This window comes from Pan paniscus, chromosome 5 (assembly GCF_029289425.2).
Source record: "Pan paniscus chromosome 5, NHGRI_mPanPan1-v2.0_pri, whole genome shotgun sequence".
Lineage (NCBI taxonomy): Eukaryota > Metazoa > Chordata > Mammalia > Primates > Hominidae > Pan > Pan paniscus.
In genome coordinates, this window is record NC_073254.2 from 90,491,864 (window position 1) to 90,517,887 (window position 26,024).

Below are 26,024 nucleotides of genomic sequence, written 5' to 3' on the forward strand. Positions count from 1 at the left end.
GGATATTAATCCATCTTTTTTGACAGTACCTGTAGATTGTTCATTATCATTGCTGTAATATATCTCCATTTGAATATACCCACATTTATTTATCCATTCTACTGTTGATAGATTCTTGGATTACTTCTAACTTGTGGCTATTACAAACCAAGCTGCTATGAACATTCTTATGTATATGTCCTGGCATACCAGTTTCTCTGAAATACTTACCTGTGAGGGAAATTGCTGAGTCATAGGTTATGCATAACTTCAATTTTACTAGCTAATGTGACAGTTTTCAGAGTTGTACCAATTTTTACTCCCACCAGCACAGTTTGTTACTCCACACACTCTCCAACTCTTGATACTGGCAAGCTTTTTAAACTTTGCCAAACTGATGTATGTGAAATGGTATATTATTGTGGCTTTAATTTGCATTTCTCTGATTACCCATGCAGTTGAGCACTGCTTTGTGTGATTATTGGTTATGTAGGTTTGCTCCATATGAAGTGCCTATTCTAACGTTTTGCCCATTTCTAATAAGATTACTTTTTTCTTCTTTATTTCTGATACTTTTCTGTGTCCTTTGTTATGTGTTTTTACTAATAGATCCTCTCTCATTTCATGGTTTATTATTTTCATTGACTTTATATTGTTTTTTAATGAACTGGAGGTCTTAATTTTAGAATAGAAGGAAACTAAGAGAAAGGCCAGACATGGACATAGCCATTTTTGGACATAACATATGTGGATCGGTGTAAAAGATGGAGATTTTTCAATAAATGATGTTTGAGACAATTGGGTATCCATATGGTAAGTATTAAATAAAATTCAGTTCCAAGTGGATTGAAGATTTAAATGTGAAAGGCAAAACTGTAAAGCTTCTAAAGTATAATCAGAAACTTACAGAAGACTTTAAAAAGTTGGCCAGGAGCAGTGGCTCACACTGTCCCAGCACTTTGGGAGGCTGAGGCAGGTGGATCACCTGAGGTCAGGAGTTCAAGACCAGCCTGGCCAACATAGTGAAACCCCATCTCTACTAAAAATACAAAAATTATCCAGGCGTGGTGGCAAGTACCTGTAATCCCAGCTACTTGGGAGGCTGAGGCAGGTGGTAGAGGTGGAGGTTGCAGTGAGCTGAGATCACACCACTGCACTCCAGCCTGGGCAACAAGAGTCAAACTCCATCTCAAAAAAAAAAAAAAGGTAGTGCAGAGTACTTCTATATAATTTTCATCAGAATCACAAATTAGCATTTTGGCACATTTGCTTTATCATTGCCTGTTTTTTGTAGGTAGATACACACATATATATATATGCATACATATATACTTACATACATTGTTTTTCCTGAACAATATGATAATTATAGACATAGTATTCTTTTATCATTAAATACTTCAGCATATATATTCTAAGAATAAGGACATTCTCTTAGGTTAACCAATACACTGATCTTCTTTAGAAAATTTTATATTGACACAATATTGATATTTAATGTATGGCCCATATTTAAGTTTTACCAATCATCTTACTAATGTTTTGCATAACAGCTTTTTCCAAGATCAAATTCAGGAACACATTGAATTCAGTTTTCATGTTCCTTTACTCATTTAATCTGGACTAATTCCTTATCTTTGCATGACCTTGATTTTTTTGAAGAGTATTGGCCAGTAAGTTTGTGAACTATTCTTCAGTTTGGGTTTGTATTATATTTCCCGGTGATTAGATTAAGATGACACAGTATTGGGGGGATACTACATTTTTTTTCAATCAGTTTTGGTAAATTATATTTTTGGGAGGAGTTTGCCCATTCTGAGTTTTTAAATTTATAATCAAGTAGTTCATAGTATCCTTCAATTATCTTTTTAATATCTACAATATTTAATGTTTTCTAGTTTCATTCCTGATTTTATTTTAGTTTTTAGTTGTTTGTGCCTTCACTCTTTTTTTCTTGAATTGTCTCACCAGAAGTTTGTTATTTTATTTGTCTTTTCGAAAAAGCAATTTTTGGTGGTGTTAATTTTCTCCCTGTGTGTTTTGTTTTGTTTCATTATTTTTGCTATATTGTAGTAAACAGGATCCATGTATCAAATACTGTTGTTTTATAGGACTTTTTCTTAGAATTTCTTTATTAAAGGTCAATCACCTTCTTTAAAGGGCTAAATAAAAAGGATTCTACAATGGATAAAATAGCGTAATCACTCTATTCGACTTACTAATGGTCTGGCATCATCTTAATGTAGCAATTTAGAATGAATAGCATAATGAATGGAATATATGTTTTTCCGCAATTTTCAGGAACATCATTTCTCACTACCAAGATTTTGAACAACAATGAATTGTGGTAATAGTATCAGAAAGGTAGCCAGTTTTCAGGGTAAATTAAAGTGATGTTGATAAGCATTAAAGGATCTCACTGACATTCTTTTTTTGGAAATTTAGGACTCTTGACAAGACTTGAAAGGCAATCCACCTCTATAGAGAGGTGAGGTGAATGCATACCAATAACTCAGGCAAAGTTTTCTTGAAAAGTATGTCAGAATACACAACCAGCGACCCAATTTTCTATGCTGTAAAACAAGAATCAACTTTTTCTGTTAAGGACCAAATGGTAAACATTTTGGACTTTGGGAGCCACACATCTTTGTCTAAACTACTCAACTCTGTTATAACATGAAAGCAGCCATGGATGGTATATGAATAAGTGAATGTGGCTGTGTTTCAATAAAGTTTTATTTACAAAAACAGGTGTTGGGCCAGATTTGGTTCTCAGGCTGTAGTTTGCCAATGCCTACATTATAAAGCTAAGAGGAGAGTTGATACCTCTTCCACAAAATGAAAGTCTGTTTGAAGGTTATTTTTAGTGACGAGTAGAAGTAAAGGCCAGTAGCAAGAAATAGTTTTACATGGGAAAGGTAATCTTCAGGGTATTTTTTTCTCTCTTTTTTTTTTTTTTTTAATTTTTATGTTTTTATTTAGTTCCCGCAAGCAGACAGGGTATTTTTTTAAAAACTGTGTTTTACTAGAGAAAAATATTATAGTTCCATTAAATTGTTCTGTTTGTGTCACCTGAATGGAAGTTCTGGGAAGAGAATGGTTGCAAGGATTAGAGGCAACTTTATAGCTTGATATTCAATGGGAAAGAAGCTATTCTGGGTGGACTAGGAACAAGAAGGTAAACTTAAAAGAGCAGCTGGTGAACACAACTTTGAGAAGAAGGGACAAAGAAAGGGGACTAAGACAAAAATCAGGTTTGTGGAAAATTAGAATACCAAAGATAAACTTTGGAATTTTACCTAGCGCTTCCCTTTTCTCACCCCATTCCAGATACCAAGATAAGGCCTATTTTAATTGCTAAATGAATCATGGAAGGATAATAAAGACAAAATAGAAAATGTCCTAATGTTACTCAAGCAGGAATAAGCTTTGCCCTTCCCTGCAGTGTATCACAAAAACTGTGGACATGGTAGCATACTGTGTTATCTGCCTCCCATTTATGCAATTCAAGAGGAACCTTGCTAATAAAATATCTTGTTCTTCTGAGAATACAGTGCTAAGCCTACAGGAACTGAAGTAGTCTAAAGGTCATTCAGTGTTTGTACAGGGACAGACTTAGCTACAATAAAGTATATAGGCTGTCTGATAACGAATTCAGAAGCAGCACAATTGAGCGAAGTCGCAGAAATAAACCTCTGATATGAAATCTCTCCTTATTGGTGTGAAAGCAAATTGTGAAGCAAAGAGTTGGACTAAAAAGAGGAAATGTAAATCTATACTTGAAAAGAACAATTTAATAAATTAATTTTATACTGGTTCAACTATATTATTTAATATTAAGATCCAGTAAGTTCAGGTTTTCAAATTTTTGGCAAATTAAGGCATCCAAACTTGTTGAGCTTCTGTAGTCACATGCCGTACACATTCATGCTACATCATAGAGACTATTGTGTGTGAATAGTTACAGGTGACCCATACTAATTAAAAAGATAAAATATATTTATGATAAGTGAATGATGTCTTTGTCATTTCAAACTAAAATGGAATGATCAAGTGGGACAATTTACATAAAAAGCAAAAAAAAATCTGAAATCATCCTGAATTTTATGTGTCAAGAACTGTAAAGAATCTTGAGATTTTGCCCTCCTAATTACATGCTAACAAGTTAGCCTACCATAGATTGATTCATGTATAGCAGCAGAAAACTTGAGACAAAGGACCTTATTAATGGTAGGATTATCATTTGTTCTCTTTCCTTGAGCCCAGATTTCCACAGCTCAACATACAGAAGGCGAGGTTCATACTAGTGGATTGCAATACAGGAGAAAAACTCTGTGCTTAGGGATCCAAAATATTTTATAATGCACAGCAAGCTTTATCCACCAATGCTGTAAGTGGACCTGTTCTTTGCTCCAAAGGGAGACATATCTCTGTTTCCCCAGGCTTTTCCCTAATATGAGTATCCTTGAAAAGATAGTCTGTAACAAAGACAGTCAGGATTTCTGCTCACAAGCCTTTCAGAAATGCAAGAGACACATGAAGAATTGTCTCTCAACAGTATGTCTTATAGAGAACTTGCTTTCATTGCAGTTTATTTCCTCAATAATTTTACTGATCTTTATTGCTAGTGCTTCCAAAGATACCTCTTGTTGTGTTATAATGCTTCCTATTATAACATCAGAGATGCCATATTTAATATTGATTGTAACTTGTGTCTGGAATTATAAGTCCAATATTAGGGAGATAATATATTCAGTTTGCAGATCAGAGAGCCAGATTTTGTGCTTTGTGCTAGCATTGCTGCCCTAACCAAGCTTTTGTTAGGGTTAGTGGAGTCAGACAAAGTAACAGTTGAGTTCACATTCTTTCAGAGACATGATGGTTACATCAGCTTGTATAAATCTTTAGTTCTATCATGCGAAATATTTATAAATAAAGATCCTGAAGCCAAATACATAGGGTTGCCAGATGAAATGCAGAATGCCCAGTTAAATTTGGATTTCAGGTAAACAGCAAATGATATTTCAATATAAGTATATCTGGTGCAACCCTATCAAATAGCATACTAAAGCATCAAAGGGTTTAACTGTGTTTTACATATTTCTGTATGTGAAGTATTAATATATCTTAGATACAGAAAAGAATTCCTTGCTCAAGAAGAAAACAAATTTTAAGCTTATTCTTGTGTGGAAGCAGGGCCTTTTGGAAACATATGGCTTTACTTAAAATGCGTGCACTGTTATTTATGGTTCTAACCTAGAGCAAAAAAAATCCAAGTTGATATGGTGACTCTGCTATTCAGTTACTTAGTATTCTGTAATATTGCTCATTTAAATTCATCACATTAACATGTCTTTCCTGGCTGGGCACAGTGGCTCACACTTGTAATCCCAGCACTGTGGAAGGTGGAGGTGGGAGGATCACTTGAGGCTGGGAGTTTACAACCAGCCTGGGCAACATAGTGAGATCTTGTCTCTATTAAAAAAAAAAATTATGTCTTTCCTTGAACTATAAAATGGAACTCTGCTTCTATGAGGTTAGCCTCTTTTATTCTTTGACTAACTACTCTCTCACCTTGTAGTTGCCTGTTTATGTTTTTTATTTCATAGCAACAGGTTTGTTACTAATGCTTTATTGAAATTACAGTGATTCTTCCAGGACCACTGCCTGTAAGCCCAAGGATTCATCTAAAAATTGAAAGGAGACCTTCATAGATGGATAGACTATATTGTGCTCTTGGTTTTGTTTGTTTTTCCCACAGAATGTTTATGGAAGGACCATAGTAATTTATTTATATTTTTACTTAATAAACGTGTATAGCAGTTATTATCTGTGTAAGGCACTAATTGCTTTATAAATGTTAACTCATTTAATCATCAGTACAATCTCATGAAGTAAATATTTTGTCATTCCCATTTTATAAAAGAAATATTGAGGTTCTAGAAAGGTGAAATAACTTAGCCAAAGTTGCATGTCTTGTACATGGTAGTGACTGGATGGGAACCCAGGCAGTAGATGCAGACCTGATATTTCCACATTTCATCTCTTTCCCATGAATTTGCAAAGTATTAAAAATGAAGTAAATTAAGACTTCAAACAAAATAGTAGTACAAACTTATAACATTAGAATACCGTTTATTATGACGCTGGTTTGCTATACTGTTTATATTTTACAAGCAAAAAGAAATACAATCTCAAACATAGTTTTCAGTGTCAACTTGGTGGTATAAAATATAGTTTTGGATTTTTTTTCCAGTTGAATTTAAAGAGAACATGCCATTTGCTGCATTCACTGGAATTAATCATAAAAAAATACTGTAGAACACTAAGTATGCTGCCGTTGGTCTAATAGCTAGGAAATCAAAACGTTTATTGACAGCACCACCGAAGTAGAAGATTCAAAGACATAGATGTTATGTAACATGATATATATAGGTAACTGTTTCCTAAGATTTAATTTTGTTGGGGGCGGGTGGGGATAACAAATTTTGAGGGTAACAGATTTTACGTAACGCGAATTAACCATTAACAATTTTAATGTATACAATTCAGTGGCATTTAATATAGTCACAGTGTTGTGTAACCATCACCTCTGTCTTATTCCAAGACATTTTCATCACTCTGAAAGGAAACCGTGTACACATTAAGGAATCACTCCCATGTCCCCTTTCCCCATTCCCTGGCAACCGCTAGTCTCATTTACTGATCTTGGAAGTTTCATATAAATGTAATCATACAACATTTTGTATCTGGTTTCTTTCACTTAGAATAATGTACCAAGTTTCATCCATGTTTTACATGTATCCATATAATGATTTATTTTTGTAGCAGAATTCCATTGTATGGATATACTACATTATTTTATCTGTCATTGATAGACATTTAAGTTCTTTCTACCTATTGACTACTATGAATAGTTGCTGGTATGAAAATTTGTATACAAATATTTGTTTGAATATCTGTTTTTAGTTATTTGGGGTATATACCTAGGAGTGGAATTGCTGAGTCATATGGTAATTCTATGTTTAACTTTTTGAGGAACATCCAAACTGTTTTCCACAGCAGCTGCACCACCTTACATTCCCACCAGCAATGTACAAGGATTCTAGTTTCTTCATATACTTACAAACACTTGTTATATTCTGCTTTTTGTTTTGGGGTTTTTATCATGGCCAACCTAGTAAGAGTGAGATGGTATTTTCATTGTAGCTTTGATTTGCAGTACCCTAATGACTAGTGACCTTGGACACCTTTTCATATGCTTATTTACCATTTGTGTATCTCCTTTGGAGAAATGTATATTCAGGTCCTTTCCCCATATTTTAATTGGGTTGTTTGTCTTTTTGTTGTTGAGTTTTAGTTATTTATATATTCTGGTAACTAGGCCCTTATCTGATACATAATTTGCAAATGTTTTCTTCTATTCTATGAGTTGCTTTTTAACTCTCTTGATAATGTTCTTTGGTGCACAGGACATCAGGGCAGCAGGAAAAATCTTAAATTTATTTTTCCCCAGTAAAAGAAATCCTGTAAATTAAGATAAATATATTCAGCAGTTATCGTCATGATAAAAAATTTTAAAGATATAAGGTAACCCTTGAGAGAAAGTATTGTGCTTATATCTGCTACTAATACAGTTTTCTTGGAATACTTATTGCATGCAATGGAAAAAATCCACATGGTAAGGGGGAGAGAAAAGGATTTCTAATCTCAATTTAATTAGTGTATATCTATGTTACCATAGATTTTCTTGCCTGATATCAGGATATATTTGATTTTTTAAAAAATTGAGAGTCCTCAGAGAGGCCAAAGCCCAGAATCTTTATATTCAGGAGATCTAGGTTGTATAAACACTTGTACAGTCTTGTGTTACTTAATGATTAGGATACTTTCTGGAAAATGCTTTGTTAGGTGATTTCATCATTGTGTGAACATTATAGAATACACTATAGAACATCATAGAATATACTACCCAAAGCTAGATAGTATAGCCTGCTACACACCTAAACTAGATAATACAGCCTGTTACTCCTACGCTACAAACCTGTACAGCATGTGACTGTACTGAATACTGTGTTGCAACACAGTGGTATTTGTGTATCTAAGCCTATCTAAACATAGAAAAGGTACAGTAAAAATATGGCATTGTAATTTTAGGGGAGACCATCCTATATGCGATCCATCATTGTCTTAAACATCATTATGTGGAGCATGACTATATGAACTTACTGAATTATCATTATAACATATTTTGAAAACTACTCAACACTTCAAGAAAATTATTTCATTACTTCACAAAATGACTTTGTGCTGCTTTTCGGTCAGTTCCTACACCCCATAAGCAACTACTGCCTTGATTAGAAATAGAATTTTCATTTGCTTCAGTCAACATAATTTCTTTTAGATTAGCCCATGTTGTATATATTTGTGGTTCATTTCTTTATCGTTGAGTAGTATTTTATGGTATCGTATATCAGAATTCATTCATCTGTTCCCCTTAACTCTTCTGAGTAAAGATGCTATGAACATTCTTCTACAGATCTTTTTTTGTGAACATAAGTTTTTATTTCTATTGCTTACATACATAGGAGTAAAATTGCTTGGTCATTGGGTAGATTTATCTTCAACTTAATAAAAAATCATTTTTTTTCCCAAAATGGCTATACAGTTTTAAACTCCTAACATTAACGTATGAGAGTTTCAGTTGTTCCACATGCTTGTATTGTTTGGTGTCGTCAGTCTTTAACTACTATAGTAGGGGTAAAGTGGAATTTCATTATGGCTTTATTTTGCGTTTCTCTGCTGACTCCTGATATTGAGGGTTTTTGTTATGACTCTAGTTTTGTAAAATGTTAAATTAGGTTGCCTTTTTATTACTGACTTATTAAGATTATTTATATATATTCTAGTTATGGATCCATTGTCAAATATATTTATTAAATTCTCCTAGCCTGAGGTTTATATTTTCGTTTTCTCAGTGATGTATTTTGATGAGACTAAGTACAATTTATCTTTTTTTCTTTTATGTTTAGTACCTTTGTGTCCTAAGAAATCTTTGCCCAAGTCGTGAAAAATATTATTCTGTATTTGCTTTAGAGAGCATTAGAATTATAGATCTTACATTTAGGACCATGGGTCATCTTGAATTAATTTTTTAATTTGGTGTGAGGTGTATGGGTCAAGATTCTTTCTTTTTTTTTTCTGTTCAGGTTTTTGAAATCATTTATTGAAAACACTTTTCTGACTCTATTGAATTGCCTTAAAATCTTTGTTGAAAATCAATTGACTAATAAGCATGAGTCTATTTCTTGACCTTTTTTCCTGTTGCATTGGCCTGTTATACATCTCTATGTTAATAAATACCACACTAACTTTATTGTTATAATATTATACTAAGTCTTGCAGCCAGGTAATAGCATAAGTCCTCCAAGGTTTTCTTCTTTTTTGAGATTGTTTTGGCTATTCTAGATCTCTTGCAATTCTATATAAATTTTAAATCAAGTGTTAACAGCTCTTTTAGAATTTGTCTAGCAGGTTTTCTGGTTTTTATTGGAAAACCCTTCCTCCACAGAAAATTTTAAATCATGTCAATTTCTTTTTTTTTTTTTTTAATCCTCTTGGGATTTCAGTTTACATTAAGTAAAATCTATAGATCAATTTAGGGACAATTACCTCCTTAACCATATTGATTCGGACAATTTGTGGGCATGATATAGCTTCCTATCTAGCTCCCCTTTTATTTAGACCTTCAATTTCTCTAAAACCTGCTTTTGTAGTTTTTATGCCTTAAGTTTACTCATAAGCATTTTATATTATCTGATACTATTATAAATGGTTTTTAAATTTTATTTTCCAAATGGTTGCTACTAGGATGTAGAAGTATAATTGATTTTTGCATATTGACCTTATACTTTATTGCTTTGCTAAATTTTTTAGGTAGAGTATTCTATAAATCTCAATCAGCTCAAGTTGGTCAATAGCGTTATTTAACCTTGGACTGACAGTTTTCCCCCTCTGTTTGAGTACTTTAAAAAGTACCATTATCTTCTGGCCTCTGTAGTCTGATTAAAAAGTCAGTTATTTATACTATTTTTCCCCTCTGGCTGCCTTTAGGATTTTTCTCCTTGTCTTTGTTTTCCAGCAGTTTGACCATGATATACCTTGTTGCAGTTTTATTGTTTTTGTTGTTGTTTGTTTTTTTTGTCTTTATCTTGCTTAAGATTTGCTGATGTTCTTGGGGCTCTAGGTTATTTTTATCAGTTTTAAAGAGATTTGCTATTATATCTTCAGATATATTTTCTGCCCCATTTCTTTCCCTCCCTTCTCCCTCTAGTACTCTAATTATATGTATATTATATCATTTGATACTCTTGTTTTTCAGCAATTTATCCTCTATGTTCTTCAGACTGAATAATTTCTGTTATTCTGTCTTCAGATTCATTAACTCTTTTCTGTAGCAACTAATCTGCTCTTAATCTCATCTAGTAAAATTTCACTTCAGATATTATATATTTTACTTCTTAAATTTCCATTTGGTTCTCTTCACGTATAATACTTCCATTTTTATGCTGAGAAGCCCTGTCTGTTTACTGTTTATGACCAGCTTCTTTCAGTCATTGGGCAATTTATAATTATTGTTTAAAAGTCCTTGCTTAGAATTCTAGTTTCTGAGCCAGCATGGAAGAGCTTTGGAAGTTGTTACTCCCATCCTAACCAGAAAAAAGCTGAACGAACTGAAAAATCAACAACTCTTCTTAGATTTATCAGAGAATTAAGGTCACAGGCAAACTCCTGTCCCCAAAATTGGTGAGTCAGATAGCCAGTTACAGAGAATCCCATCTTAATGGAACAAAAACCCATGAACAGAAATCACCACTGTAGCCAGTCCTGCAATAGGAAAACTTATAATTGATGAATTCCTGGAGACTCAGTATGGACAGATGAGTTAAAAACTCCTGGCAGGGGTGAGGGAGGTCTTAGGGGATCCCATACTTTTCATGACTTTCACTTCCAAGAGCCCTCCCAGTTTCTTTCAGTGAAAATTGCAGAAAAGCCCGCATACTTCCAGATGGTGGGGAGGGAATGTAGCCATTTTGAAATACATCCAGAACATTCTGTCCTTAACAAAATGTGCCTCAGTAGAAACTATCTTATCAGAGCTTCACTGACCTGGGAGGAAGAGAAATATCCAACTCTAGCCTTCTGTATGGGGGAAATAAAATATCCGTTATCATATGTTATTAGAGAATTACAAATCAAAACAAGATAACCACTGTATACCTATAAGAATGGCTATAATCCAAAACACTGACAACAGCAAATGTTGGTGAGATGTGGAGCAACAGGAATTCCCATTCATTCCTGGTAGGAACACAAAATAGGATGGCCACTTTGGAAGACACTTTGGTAGTTTCTTACAAAACTGAACATATTCTCATCATATAATCCAGCTGTCACACCGCTTGGTGTTTACCCAAATGAATTGAAAGTTTATGTCCACACAAAAACCTCCACATATAGCAGCTTTATTCATAATCATCAAATTTGGAAGCAACCAAGATGTCCTTCAGTAGGTAACTGGATAAACAAACTGTTGTCCGTTCATACAGTGGAATGTTATTTAGCAATAAAAAGAAATGATCAGTGAAGCCATGAAAAGACATAGAGGAAACTTGAAAGCATATTGCAGGCTGAAAGAAGCCAACCTGAAAAATCTACATATACTGTATGATTTCAACTATACGACATTCTGGAAAAAGAAAAACTATGGTGACAGTAAAAAGATCCGGGTTGTCAGGGGCTCTGGGGGACAGAGGGAGGGACAGGTAGGTAGAGCACAGGGGATTTGGGGGGCAGTAAAGTATTCTGTATGATACTGTAATGGTATATATATGTCATTATATATTTTTCAAGCCCCATGTACCACACCAAGAGTGAACCTTAATGTAAATAATGGACTTTAATATTGATATATTAATATTGGTTCATCAGTTGAAACAAATGTATCACAGTAACACAAGATGTAAATAAGAGGGGAAGCTGGATGTGTAGGGGTGGAGAAGAAGGGCAATATGGAAACTCTTCGTACTTTCTGATCAGTTTTTCTGTAAACCTAAAACTGCTGTAAAAAAAAAATAAAGTAACTTTTTAAAAAATTGCCTACTTATTCAAACATTTCAATTATCTTGGTGTCTCTTTCTATTGGCTGATTTTATCTCGATTGTACATTATATTTTCCTGATGCTTTGCCTATCTAGTGCTTGTTCCTCAGTGCTTGAAAAAGTCACTTCATGTATTTTAACCAGTTTTACAGTTGTTTGCAGAAGGAAGAGGGTAAGTTCTCCTCTCGTGGTCTCAGTTGACATTAAAATAGAAGTTTTCAGCCCCGGCTGTACATTTGAATTACCTGGGGAACTTAGATCAGTGCTGAATGAGGTCCAGACCTAGGGAACTTTTTAAAAGTTCTGCAAGTGATTAACAGGGTTAGGGTATCCCTGAGTAACTGTGCTAGAAAGAGTGGGAACTGAAATTTGGCCTGTCCTCCTTGGAGTCTAGTTGCATCTGCCTGTAGAAGGAGCATGTTTTTGAAATTTATACTTTAAAGCTGCCATATGGATTAGCAGGATCCTAGATTCTAATGTGGACCCATTACCTTCCAGTAAGGAAACCAGAGTGTCAGTGAATTCTTATTAGCTTTTATTGAGATTTTAATATCATAAAATAGTATTTTCTTTTCTTTTTTTTTTTTTTTTTTGAGACAGAGTCTTGCTCTGTCACCCAGGCTGGAGTGCAGTGGCGTGACCTCGGCTCACTGCAAGCTCCGCCTCCTGGGTTCACGCCATTCTCTGTCTCAGCCTCCCAAGTAGCTGGGACTACAGGCACTCGCCACCACGCCCGGCTAATTTTTTTGTATTTTTGGTAGAGATGAGGTTTCACCGTGTTAGCCAGGATGGTCTCGATCTCCTGACCTTGTGATCCGCCCATCTCGGCCTCCCAAAGTGCTGGGATTACAGGCGTGAGCCACCGTGCCCAGCCATAAAATAGTATTTTCAACAGTATTGATGGAACTTATATTCTAGTAGAGGGAAAAAGTTAGGAATAGCTTGTATAGCCATTCTTTTCCACTTTAAGAACCTCTTTACAATGATGCATTATTTACTCAAAACATTATGAAGTTTGCATTTTTAAGAGATACTTATTGCTTAAACTACTTGATCTGATATTCTTTGAGTATAACTGTGAATGTCTATTTTCTAAATAAAGTAAAAGTACTTCTTTCTGGGAACATATTGTTTATTTATAGTATATAATTTGATGCTTTTATATTTTGCAAGGTTTAGGCAGACTTCCAATTTGGCTATAACTATAAGCATAAACAATATTTTATCACCTTTATGTGTATATATACAAACCACATCTAGCACTTCCAGTAAATAAGTCTATCCAGGTGGGGGATGGTGGCTTATGCCAATAATGCTAACATTTTGGGAGGCTGAGGTGGGTGGATCACTTGAGCCCAGGAGTTCCAGACCAGCCTGGGCAAGATGGGGAAACCTCATCTCTACAAAAAATACAACTATTAGCCAGGCATGGTGGTGTGCACGTCTTCCTTTTTCCTTTTTTTTTTTTTTTTTTTTAGATGGAGTTTCGCTCTTGTCACCCAGGCTGGAGTGCAATGGCACGATCTTAGCTCACTGCAACCTCTGCCTCCCCGGTTCAAGCATTTCTCCTGCCTCAGCCTCCTAATTAGCTGAGATTACAGGTGCCTGCCACCATGTCCAGCTAATTTTTGTATTTTTAGTAGAGACAGGGTTTCACCGTGTTGGTTAGGCTGGTCTCGAACTCCTCCCCTCAGGTGATCCGCCTGCCTCGGCCTCCCAAAGTGGTGGGATTTCAGGCATGAGCCCCATGCCCAGCCAGTAGTGTGATCTTTAATGGGTAATTTTTTTTCTTTAAATATTCTAACCATAATCTTTGATGTTACTATTGGAATTGTTTTGAAGCACCACAGTAGTGCCCATATATGACAGTGAACTTAATACATGTTGTGTTTGTTCTGACTGTTTCACCAACTAGCATTCCCTTCATCTCTCTTCCTCTACTTGGGTCTCCATATTCCCTGAGAAACAGCAATATTTAAATTAGGCCAGTTAATATGCAATGATCTCTAAGTGTTCAAGTGAGAGGAAGAGTTGCAAGTTTCTCACTTTAAATCAGAAGCTCGAGATGATTAAGCTTAGGGAGGAAGGCATGTCGAAAGCCAAGATAGACTGCAAGGTAGGTCTCTTGCACCAGTTAGCCAACTTGTGAATGTAAAGGAAAAGTTATTGAAGGAAATTGAAATGCTTCTCTAATGGAACGATAAGAAAGTGAAACAGCCTTAGTAGTGATGTGGGAAAAGATTGAGTGTTCTGGATAGAAGATCAAACCAGCCACAACAGTGCCTTAAGTCAAAGCCTAATCCACAGCAGGGTCCTAACTCTTTTCAATTGTATGAAGGCTGAAAGGTAAGGAAGCTACAGAAGAAAAATTTGAAACTAGCAGAGATTGGGTGTTGAGGTTTAAGGCAGGAAGTCTCCATAACATAAAAGTGTGAGGTAAGGCAGCAAGTTCTGATGGAGAAGCTACAGCACATTATCCAGAAGATCTAGCAAAAATAATTGATGAAGGTGGCTGCACTAAACAACAGATTTTCAATGGAGATAAAACAGCCTTCTAGTAGAAGAAAATGCCATCTAGGACTTTCATAGCTAGAAAAGAGAAATCAGTACATGACTTTAAAGGGCAGGCTGACTCTCTTGTTAGGAGCTAATGTAACTGGTGCCTTGAAGTTGAAGCCAGTACTCATTTACCATTCCTAAATTCTAGAGCTCTTGAGAATTATGCAGAATCTACTCTGCTGTATTAACAAAACAACAAAGCCTAGATTACAGCACATCTGTTTACAGCATGGTTTACTAAATATTTTAAGCCCACTGTTGAGACCTACAGTTCAGGAATAAAAAGATTCCTTTCAGAATATTATTGCTCATTAATATTGCACCTACTCAGCCAAGACCTCTCATGGAGATATACAAGGAGATTAACGATGTTTCCATGTGGACTAACACAGCGATCTATTCTTCAGCCCATGTGATGCATGAGTCATTTTGACTTTCAAACCTTATTACTTAAATACGTTTTGTAAGGTGTTGGCTGCCCCAGATGGTGATTCCTCTGGTGGATCTGGGCAAAAGGAAAACTTTTGGGAAAAAATCACCGTTGTAGATGCCATTAAGAACATTCATGATTCAAGGAAGGAGGTCAAAATATCAACATGAACAGAAGTTTGGAAGAGGTTGATTCTAACCCTCATAGGTAACTTTGAGGGGGTCACGACGAGTGGAGAAAATAACTGCAAATGTGGTATAAATAGCAAGAGAACTAGAATTAGAAGTGGAGCCTGAAGATGTGACTGAATCGCTGCAATCTCATTATCAAACTTGAATAGATGAAGAGTTGCTTCTTATGGATGAACAGAGAAAGTGGTTTCTTGAGATAGACTCTACTCCTGGTGAAGATGCTGCGAACATTGTTGAAATAACAAAAGATTTGGAATATTAAATAAACTTAGTTGAAAAAGCAGTGGCAGGGGTCAAGAGGATTGACTCAATTTTGAAGTTCTACTCTGGGTAAAATGCTGTTAAACTGCATCACATGCTAAAGAGAAATCTTTTGTGAAAGGAAGAGTCAATTGATGCAGCAAACTTCATTGTTGTAGTTTAAGAAATTGCCATAGCCACCGCAGCCACCCTGATCAGCAGCTATCAATATCAAGGCAAGACCTTCCAGCAGCAAAACTAGCCGAAGGCTCAGATGATCATTAGCATTTTTAACAATAAAATATTTTTAAAGTATACACATTGGCTTTTTAAAAAAAGGTATAATGCTATTGCACACTTAAGAGACTACAGTATAGTGTAAACATAACTTTTATACACACTGGGAAACTGAAAAAATTCATGTGACTTGCTTTATTGCAATATTCACCTTATTGTGGTGGTCTGGACCCTAACCCATAATATTTCCAAGGCATGCCTATACTAAACATACTTTAGTATAGGTATGATATGATATATATATATGATAATGATTTCGTTGTGAATTTTATTTAATGTGCTCAACTTTTAATGCACTAGTATTCCATGTTATTAAAAATGCCAGGATATTGGAATATCCATTAAAAGACCTCAAGTATTAATTTTTTATTTATTTTGTGTGATCTTTTATAGGGGAATTCTAGGCTTTTTTTTAAGGACGGATATTTCTTCATCACGTTCTCATCATTTCTTGTAACTGCCTGTGTACTTACCTCTGTAATTCATTTTTCTTTGTCTAATTTGCTCTTTTAATGTGGTGTGGATTGGGAAAGCAAATAACTGAAACCAAGTGCAATTGTATCAACCAGTAAGTATAAATCAGCTTTGTAATGAAACGATTTTATGATATTTTGCTATGAGTTAGTGCAAGGACGTAAAAAACATTTGCTCAGTAAACATTTGCAAGGTGCTTATTTTTTTCAAGGTAGCATAGATATTAGGTAATCTATCAGATAAAGACCCTGCACTCAAGACTAGAATCTAATCTGAATGCACATGTATAGAATTGTAATATAAATACTGTGTTAGCAATTTGAACAGCATTATTAGAATGAACACAGATACAGGAGTATTTAACTCTGTGAAGCATTAACAAATACTTATTTTGAATGCTTGGCTGTCTTCCTCCTAGCTTTTGAATAAGTGATGTTGCCAAATAAGTTTTTTTTTAATTGGGCACACAAAATTCATTTTTTATAAACATCAAAAATGCATGCCAAAATACATACATATACAAAGCAGTAATATATATATTCCCCATATTTGAAATTTAAATTCGTAAATTAAAAATTTTTTTCTGTCAAACTTTTGCCTGAAAATTAGCTGTATTGCCATCAGGTGGCAGTCATACCTTAGTTATGGCCACACACTACAGTTAATACCCTTAGTTGTAATAGCTACAGCATGATAATTATGCTGAGAGTGAATTTAGAAAGAACTTCATTTGGGTGCATACAAGAAAGATTTCTGGTAACAAGGAGTCTTAATGCAGAAAGGAAAAGGTAAGTGTTTGGAGCACAAGAATTGGAGTTTCTCAAATCTTCGTTTGAATCACAGGTTTATCGCCTACTAGCTATGTTATCTTGGCCAAATAATTAACCTCTTTGTGTCTTTGTTTCCTCACCTATTAAATGAAGATAATATCATCCTAGAGGTTTTTTGTTTGTTTGTTTTTTCTTCATCATTCAATTTGACATTGAGTTTTTATGTGGTTTAAGTCAAAGAATTAGAATAAAGTTTTTAGTGTGGAGACTATGAGGTAGAGTACTGTCAAGAAATGATCATTATTGTAGGACTTAGAGAAGGTAGAGAGAGAAGGAAAAGCAGCTAGCGCCAGTTTCGTAGGTCCAGCTGCAACCGCAGGAATCCAGATAACTTAAAGATGCGTTTTTTTCACGCTTTATAGCCCCAAAGGAAATCATCTTAATAGCCAGACAGGCTGTTATTTTTCTCTCACCTTTCCTTTAATGTTGGAGAGGGGAAAAAAGCATTTGGACCACATATGAAAGTAAAGACACAGAATGCATCCTTCTCATTGATATCTTCTTTTCCCACTTCCCTCATTGACTTGTTTGTCTGAAGACCCAGGTTTATCTGCTTAGGGAAACAAGTTTAGTAAGTCAGAAATTCACCTGGCCGGATATTGATGACAAGTAAAATAGGTCTCCAATTTGTTGGACATTTAAAACCAAAGAATCCTAGATCTTACTTTGTTTAGAAAATAATTGTAGAGGTAATATAATTTCTCCTCCCTGTACTGTCCAAATAAGACATCTTTTCCGGCTCCTGTTGCCTAATTTTGCTCCAGTAGCTGACAAAGCCTTTCCTTTCATAATTAAAAATGAAAGGGTTAAAATACAAATATAATGGAAGAAATGTTCAGCTAGATTCAACATGTATTTATCAAGTACTTGATTCTGTAATATGCCAAGATACATGTTTTGTGGGGATGCAAAGGTCATCAAAACATAGCTTTGCCTTTTTTTTGTTTGTTTTTTTGAGACAGGAGTTTCACTCGTGTCGCCCAGGCTGGAGTGCAAGGGCGCCATCTTGGCTCACTGCAACCCCTGCCTCCTGGGTTCAGGCGATTCTCCTGCCTCAGCCTCCCGAGTAGCTGGGATTACAAGCGCCTGCCACCATGCCCCACTAATTTTTGTGTTTTTAGTAGAGATAGGGTTTCACCATGTTGGCCAGGCTGGTCTCGAACTCTTGACCTCAGGTAATCCACCCACCTCAGCCTCCCAGAGTGCTGGGATTACAGGTGTGAGGCACCACGTCTGGCCCATAGCTTCTCTTCTAAAGAACATAACACTTTAGGAGGGGAGATGATTTATTTTAAGACAAAAGGTGGTAAAGGCTATGGTGGTAATCATAATAGTTTATATTTATATATGCTTTCCAGATTTATTTCATACAGTACAAAAATACATTGGCAACACTGAAGAGGGAGAAGGGAAGTTTAATTCTGATGGGTGATTGTGGAAGGCCTAATGGAGGCAGTTTCTCTCCTTACCATAAGATGCCGGATTGACTTTTTAAATACGTCATGTTATTAATACTCTCCTTTGGAATTTTTTAGGTACGCAGATTTTCTGAGGCATTCTTTTGTTTTGAGCATCCAAGAGAAGCTGCCATTGCATACCAGGAACTTCAGTGAGTAGTATAAATTCAAAATTAAAATGATATTACTTCCTTTTACATAAGATACCTGTCTCAGAATTTATCAGTGACAGAATATACAGTATTAACAATATAAGAAATTAGGAGAATTTGAATTTCAGAAATCCCATCTATAATCAAATTGTTTCATCTTATTAGTTACTTCATTAAAGTTCCATACTTTACATATAAAGAAGCATAATGCACTGTATTCCTCCCTCCTTTTTTATCAGATCTACCATAATCTTGGTAGTCTCATACAGCTTTGGCTGTAGCCTTCCATTTAGCCATATTCTGTCTTTATTTTCACAGGCCAGAATTTCTTATGTTCATCCTTTTTTATTACAGATTTTCATATATACTGTCTTCTGTAATTGTAAATGATTTACGATTAAAATATCCAGAACAAATGCCTTCTATCTTTCCTAGTGAGTAGATTTAGTCCTGGTTTTCTTTGGCATTAAAGAATATTTTGAGGACATTATGCTGAGCAAAAAAAGCTAGACATTAAAATTTGAATACTGTATGATTCTACTTATATGAAGTTATAGAACAAGCAAAAGCAAGATGGAAAAAAGACAGGACATGGTTTTCTTGGCATTGACTTGGGCTGGATTGGGAAGACATGAGGGAACCATCTGAGTAGATGGAAATGTTCTGTATCATATATCCATTTGTCAAAAGCATACAGCTAAGATTTATATTTTAATGCATATAAATTATACCACAAAAAAATCCTGTAAATAATAATAGAGTATCAGGGTAGGTAGTGAGTGCTGATAGAAAGGGTATATGTTAACTGTTGAAGTTCGGAGGTATGTATATGGGGTATTTTATACTATTCTTTGATTGGTTTGAAATTTTCCATAAGACAGGGTTTTCTGTTTTAACTGTTTTGTATTAGAAAATTATACATCTTGTTTTAAAATAGCTGTTAATTTTATTTGTCAATATATGTTAAGTAGAAACAGTAGAAATGAAACACGTCTTTTTCCCAGCACTGTCATCAAATAATTATTAAGCAGTTAAGCTTTTGGTATTTCTCTTATATGCGATTTGCAGCAGATTTAGAAGTTGAGACATTAAGCATAGAAATTCACTTTAAAATAACATAAGAAAGTATGGAAGAATATAATGGGAATTACATAAATAATTAGCAGTCTGTAATTTAATAAGTCAATAATTTATTGCCAACAAACTATCATTTTCATTTTACCAGTTTTTATCGCTGACCAAGCAGCTCTCTCATAAGAAGGTTATGTCTTGCAGATGAGGGATAGGAATTGAGGAGGGAAGGGGAAAGGGTAGATTCTACAAAGGGGAGTTGGGTATAATTTTTCTAAATTACAATCTGACTTAAGAAATATTTTTCAGTGCTCAGAGTCATCTACAGATGTGCACCGCTATCAAAAATACTTCCTTCTGCAGTTCTCTTCCACCCTTACCTATTGAATGTAGTGAATTAGATGGAGATCTCAATTCATTACCTATAATCTTTGAAGATAGGTATTTAGATTCAGTTACTGAAGGTAAGTGTAATCTAACTAAAATATACAAGCTATGTGTATAGTTTTCAGTATATTCTTCCTAATATACATAAAACCATTCCCTAATGTGGAATAGTTTTTTTCCCTCTCTAGTTTTATTTATGTTTGAGGATATTAGAAAGTTATAGTTAGAAAAAGAAGTCTTAATCATATGAGTTCTCACATCTTGTTTTAAACGTGAATCTTTTTTTCTTTGGATAAAAGACTTAGATGCACCCTGGATGGGAATTCAGAATCTTCAGAGATCAGAGTCCAGTAAAATGGATAAATATGAGACTGAAGAAAGCTCTGTAGCAGGACTTTCTAGCCCAGAGTTGAAAGTCAGACCTGCTGGTGCCTCCAGTATTTGGTATACAGAAGGTGAAAAGCAGCTAACAAAATCTCTAAAAGGAAAGAATGAAGAATCAAATAAATCCAAAGTTAAGGTTACTAAGCTTATGAAAACAATGAAATCTGAAAACACAAAAAAATTAATAAAACAGAACTCTAAGGATTCTGTGGTTTTGGTAGGCTACAAATGTTTGAAAAGTACAGCATCAAATGATCTCACTAAATGCTTTGAAGGCAATCCTTCACATAGTCAGAAGGAAGGTCTGGATCCCACAATATGTGGATATAATTTTGACCCAAAGACCTACATGAGACAGACAAGTCAAAAGGAAGCTAGCTGTTTGCCAACTAATACAGAGAGAACTGAACAAAAGTCTCCAGATATTGAAAATATGCAACCAGACCAGTTTGATCCTTTGAACTCTGGCAACCTAAATCTTTGTGCAAATTTGTCCATTTCAGGTAAACTTGATATCTCCCAGGACGATAGTGAAATTACACAAATGGAACACAATCTGGCATCCAGAAGGTCATCAGACGATTGCCATGATCATCAAACAACCCCATCTTTGGGAGTTAGAACAATTGAAATAAAGCCCAGTAATAAAGATCCTTTCAGTGGAGAGAAAATAACTGTCAAACTAGGACCTTGGACAGAGCTTCGACAAGAAGAAATACTTGTGGATAATTTACTACCCAACTTTGAGTCCTTAGAATCTAATGGTAAATCTAAATCTATAGAAATAACATTTGAAAAGGAAGCTTTGCAAGAAGCAAAGTGTCTTTCTATTGGAGAATCATTAACTAAATTAAGAAGTAATCTACCTGCCCCTTCTACAAAAGAATATCATGTTGTAGTAAGCGGAGATACAATTAAGTTACCAGATATTAATGCCACATATGCCTCATCTAGATTTTCAGATTCAGGTGTTGAAAGTGAACCAAGTTCTTTTGCGACACATCCAAACACTGATTTAGTCTTTGAAACTGTGCAAGGGCAAGGTCCTTGCAGTAGTGAAAGATTATTTCCTCAGCTTTTGATGAAACCTGATTATAATGTAAAATTTTCATTAGGAAATCATTGTACTGAGAGTACAAGTGCTATAAGTGAAATACAGTCATCTTTGACATCCATAAACTCTCTACCCTCCGATGATGAACTGTCACCTGATGAAAATTCTAAGAAATCTGTTGTACCTGAATGCCATCTAAATGATAGCAAAACTGTATTAAATCTAGGAACGACTGATTTGCCAAAATGTGATGATACTAAAAAGTCAAGTATCACTTTGCAACAGCAGAGTGTTGTATTTTCAGGGAACTTGGACAATGAAACTGTAGCAATACATTCCTTAAATTCAAGCATTAAAGACCCTTTACAATTTGTTTTTTCAGATGAAGAGACTTCCAGTGATGTGAAAAGTAGTTGCAGCTCCAAACCTAACTTGGATACTATGTGTAAAGGCTTCCAGAGTCCTGATAAATCTAATAACTCTACAGGGACAGCAATTACATTAAATTCAAAACTGATTTGTTTAGGCACTCCTTGTGTCATTTCAGGTTCCATTTCTAGTAATACAGATGTTAGTGAAGATAGAACTATGGAAAAAAATAGTGATGTATTAAATCTCACACAGATGTATTCAGAAATCCCTACAGTTGAAAGTGAAACTCATCTGGGTACAAGTGATCCTTTTTCAGCCAGTACTGATATAGTAAAGCAAGGGCTTGTGGAAAATTATTTTGGTTCTCAAAGCAGTACGGATATTTCTGACACATGTGCTGTTAGCTACAGCAATGCACTTAGCCCTCAGAAGGAAACTTCTGAAAAAGAAATTAGTAATCTTCAGCAGGAACAGGATAAAGAGGATGAGGAGGAAGAGCAGCAGGATCAACAAATGGTTCAAAATGGGTACTATGAAGAAACAGATTATTCAGCTTTGGATGGAACAATAAATGCTCACTATACAAGCAGAGATGAACTAATGGAAGAAAGACTTACAAAATCTGAAAAAATAAACAGTGACTATCTGAGAGATGGTATAAATATGCCTACTGTCTGTACTTCTGGTTGTTTGTCCTTCCCGTCTGCACCACGAGAGTCTCCTTGTAATGTTAAATATTCTTCCAAAAGTAAATTTGATGCCATTACAAAGCAGCCAAGCAGTACTTCTTACAACTTCACTTCTTCAATTTCCTGGTATGAAAGTTCACCAAAACCTCAAATACAAGCGTAAGTAATGGAACGTAATAGTACCTGCTGCTAAATATATACATATATATATACACACACACACACACACACATACACACACACACACACATATATATATAAAATCATAGATAGTGCTAAAGGATTGAGTGTCTATTTTGTTGTCTGGTTTCTGTAATACAAAAGTGCTTCTTTGATGACTATCCGAAATAGAGAAATGAACATAATATACCCTTGGCCAGACAGACCTATAGTTCCTGAATGATCCTGCTGTTCTGCTGTTCTATAGGATAGACATTCCTGATACAGATTTTCCAATGGTAGTTTTGTGTTAGAAGTATGGAATAATTGAGCTTAAAACCCTTTTTTCATCAGTCCCTCATTTCTCCTCCATTAACTTCCAGACAAAAGCCAAGTTTTATGAGTTTATCTAGGAAATAAGGATAATATTAGTTAAATGAGTAACAGGGTAGTGGAAACTTCTTAAACTTACCAGATGCTGATTGCCTTCAGCTAAGTCATTGGTTTCCAGAATTGAGACTTCATGTACCAGTAAAATATCCAGAAAAATCTGGGGATGATACAGGTTTACCAGCGTGTACTGGTTCTTAAAATATTCTATTGCCTCAGCCAGACTGAGTCATAATATTTGGGGTAAGAGGTCTTGGCATGTATATATAGAGAGAGATTTTTAAAGTTCCCAGATTATTCTGATTTATACGCAGAAATTAAGATACATAGTGTCTAAAGCTAGTGAAACCACTGAGGTAACAATAGCCAATTAAAAAATTGTGATATGCAGGGAAAATAAAGTTTATATCACCGTCTGGTTACTTCAGATTGTCTGAGTCATCAGAAAGCAATGATCTCTAATATAGACTTTATATATTTTTGGCCAGCTTATCCTACTCAGTTTAGTGTTCATCAGGTTCCTCTTCCAGCTTCACTTTATCAGTCCGAATGATGTATGTTAAATAGTTAATAATTTTTGATGTTTGCAATCCCCAAATTGGTTAGATTGTCCGTCATTGCAAACGAGTATATACCACTAATTGTATGCAGTCACATTCCCCTCTTCGTTCTGCTCCTTCTTATTGGTATTTTTAGAGAAAAATACAAATAACCTAATCTGCTAAATACCGTAACTCCATTCTCACTGTTACATTTTGTAAATCACTCCTTCCCTTCCATTTATGCAAGATTAAAAAGGAGCAAAGGGGATAAGATTTCATTACAGGATAAACATCAGATTATCACCTCTCCAGTCCCTCTCCCAGCTTTTCTGTGCGTACAGTATTAAATTTTGCAGAAAGTATAACTTCACTCAGAATGTTTTCTTAGAGTTGATTTCAAGTTTAAAAGAATATTTTCAAGTGATTTCAGGTTTAAAGTGTTCATTGTATTTGATAGAATATGTACTACAAATAATAAAGAAAATTACTCTCTGATTTCTAAATCACTTAGGTGATGCCACATATTTTCATGGTTTTAAAACCAAATATTGTTGGGTTTCCACTTCTACAATTCTCTAAATTCAGGAGGGTTCTAACAACTGAATATGATCCTTAGTAAAGAGTATCTTTTGTATTTTGCTTCAGCTTCCTTCAGGCAAAAGAAGAACTGAAGCTACTAAAACTTCCTGGGTTCATGTACAGTGAAGTTCCTCTGCTGGCATCCTCAGTACCTTATTTTAGCGTAGAAGAAGAGGATGGTTCTGAAGATGGAGTACATCTGATTGTCTGTGTGCACGGTTTAGATGGTATGTGACATCTATGGATGTAACCCAGAGCAACTCAATATATTTTTTTCCTAATAGATCTCATTTAGTTTCATTTAGTCTTTGAACTAAAAAAAGATTTTTAAATTGCTTAAATTAATTGAATCTTAAATGCATTCTGAAACAGAAATATGCTTAATTTTAATTATCCTAAGTGTAATATTAGATTCCTTCGTAAGTAAATTTTCCATGGAACTGACACTTATGTGCCAACATTTTGTTTAATTTGGGATTTTTTTTTTTTCATTATACTTTAAGTTCTGGGATACATACGCAGAACATGTAGGTTTGTTACATAGGTATACACGTGCCATGGTGGTTTGCTGTCATCTACGTTAGGTATTTCTCCTAATGCTATCCCTCCCCTAGTCCCCCACCCCCCGACAGGCCCCATTGTGTGATGTCCCCCTCCCTGTGTCTATTTGTTCTCATTGTTCAACTCCTACTTAGAAGTGAGAACATGTAGTGTTTGGTTTTCTGTTCCTGTGTTAGTTTGCTGAGAATGATGATTTCCAGCTTCATCCATGTCCCTGCAAAGGACATGAGCTCAGTGGATTTTTTTTTTAATCTTCTCTCTTATTGTTGGTTTTGCCAGCTGTCACCTCATGGCAGTTATTTTGTCTCCCTTTGATAGTCTTTCTGGTTCCCTTTTACCTGGCTGCTTTAAACTTTGTGTGCTAGAAAAATCGGTATTTCTAGAAGTTAAAATTTCATTAATTAAGTTATAAAAATTAAATTATAAATACAGGTACCTGGCTTTAGTGCTGGGGTTTTATGACAGCTGTTTTGGTTACTCAACAGTTTTTTTTTAGATGTAGGAACTGTTAGAAGATGCCAAATATCTCTAGAACAATGCAATATTACTATATTATGAGATTCTATAGCAGCAAACTAGATTTTTATGGATTATGAAAATATTAAACAAATGTCCCTGGTACTAAATTGTCATAAAATTGGAGACTTTTCTTTAAAAAAAAAAAAACCAGACTCTCAAGAAATAAAATATTCTCAATGCTAACTTTTCTTCCCTCCCCCCAAACAATAAAGTCTTCAAAGAATTATCCCCCAAGAAAGACTTCTGGACCCAGAATCTGCCAGAATCTCTGGCAAATTCTTTTTTAAAAATTTTAAGAAGCAAATTATCCCTATGTTACATAAATTGTTCTAGAACAATGGAGAAAAAGATAGAAAGCAGCCCATTTTATTTCTTAAAGTTAACCTAGCCTTGTTACCAAATCCAATAAAGATATCACACCAACACCTGCCGCCAAAAAACAGTAGACCTGTCTGACATAAATATACTTAATGGGCCGGGCGCTGTGGCTTACACCTGTAATCCCAGCACTTTGGGAGGCTGAGATGGGCGGATCACAAGGTCAGGA

The 26,024-nt window shown here is 35.0% G+C and overlaps 1 protein-coding gene and 1 non-coding gene across 27 annotated transcripts in view; both read left to right on the forward strand.

The window, feature by feature from the left end:
* The window catches only part of FAM135A (family with sequence similarity 135 member A), a 147,633-nt gene that overhangs the window by 90,354 nt on the left and 31,255 nt on the right, over positions 1–26,024 (forward strand). For 14 of the 26 annotated variants that reach the window (XM_034962313.3, XM_003809545.5, XM_008961799.5 and 11 more), the window contains 4 exons: positions 18,697–18,770; positions 20,151–20,305; positions 20,528–22,886; positions 24,464–24,624. In XM_034962313.3, coding sequence (XP_034818204.1) covers positions 18,697–18,770; positions 20,151–20,305; positions 20,528–22,886; positions 24,464–24,624 — 2,749 coding nt within the window. The remainder of the gene's footprint in view (positions 1–18,696; positions 18,771–20,150; positions 20,306–20,527; positions 22,887–24,463; positions 24,625–26,024) is intronic. The other 12 variants (XM_008961807.5, XM_003809546.6, XM_063605375.1 and 9 more) reach the window with 3 other exon arrangements.
* LOC112440229 (U7 small nuclear RNA) lies at positions 9,479–9,541 on the forward strand. The gene has a single exon (XR_003028405.1). It is a non-coding gene; the product is annotated as a U7 small nuclear RNA (small nuclear RNA).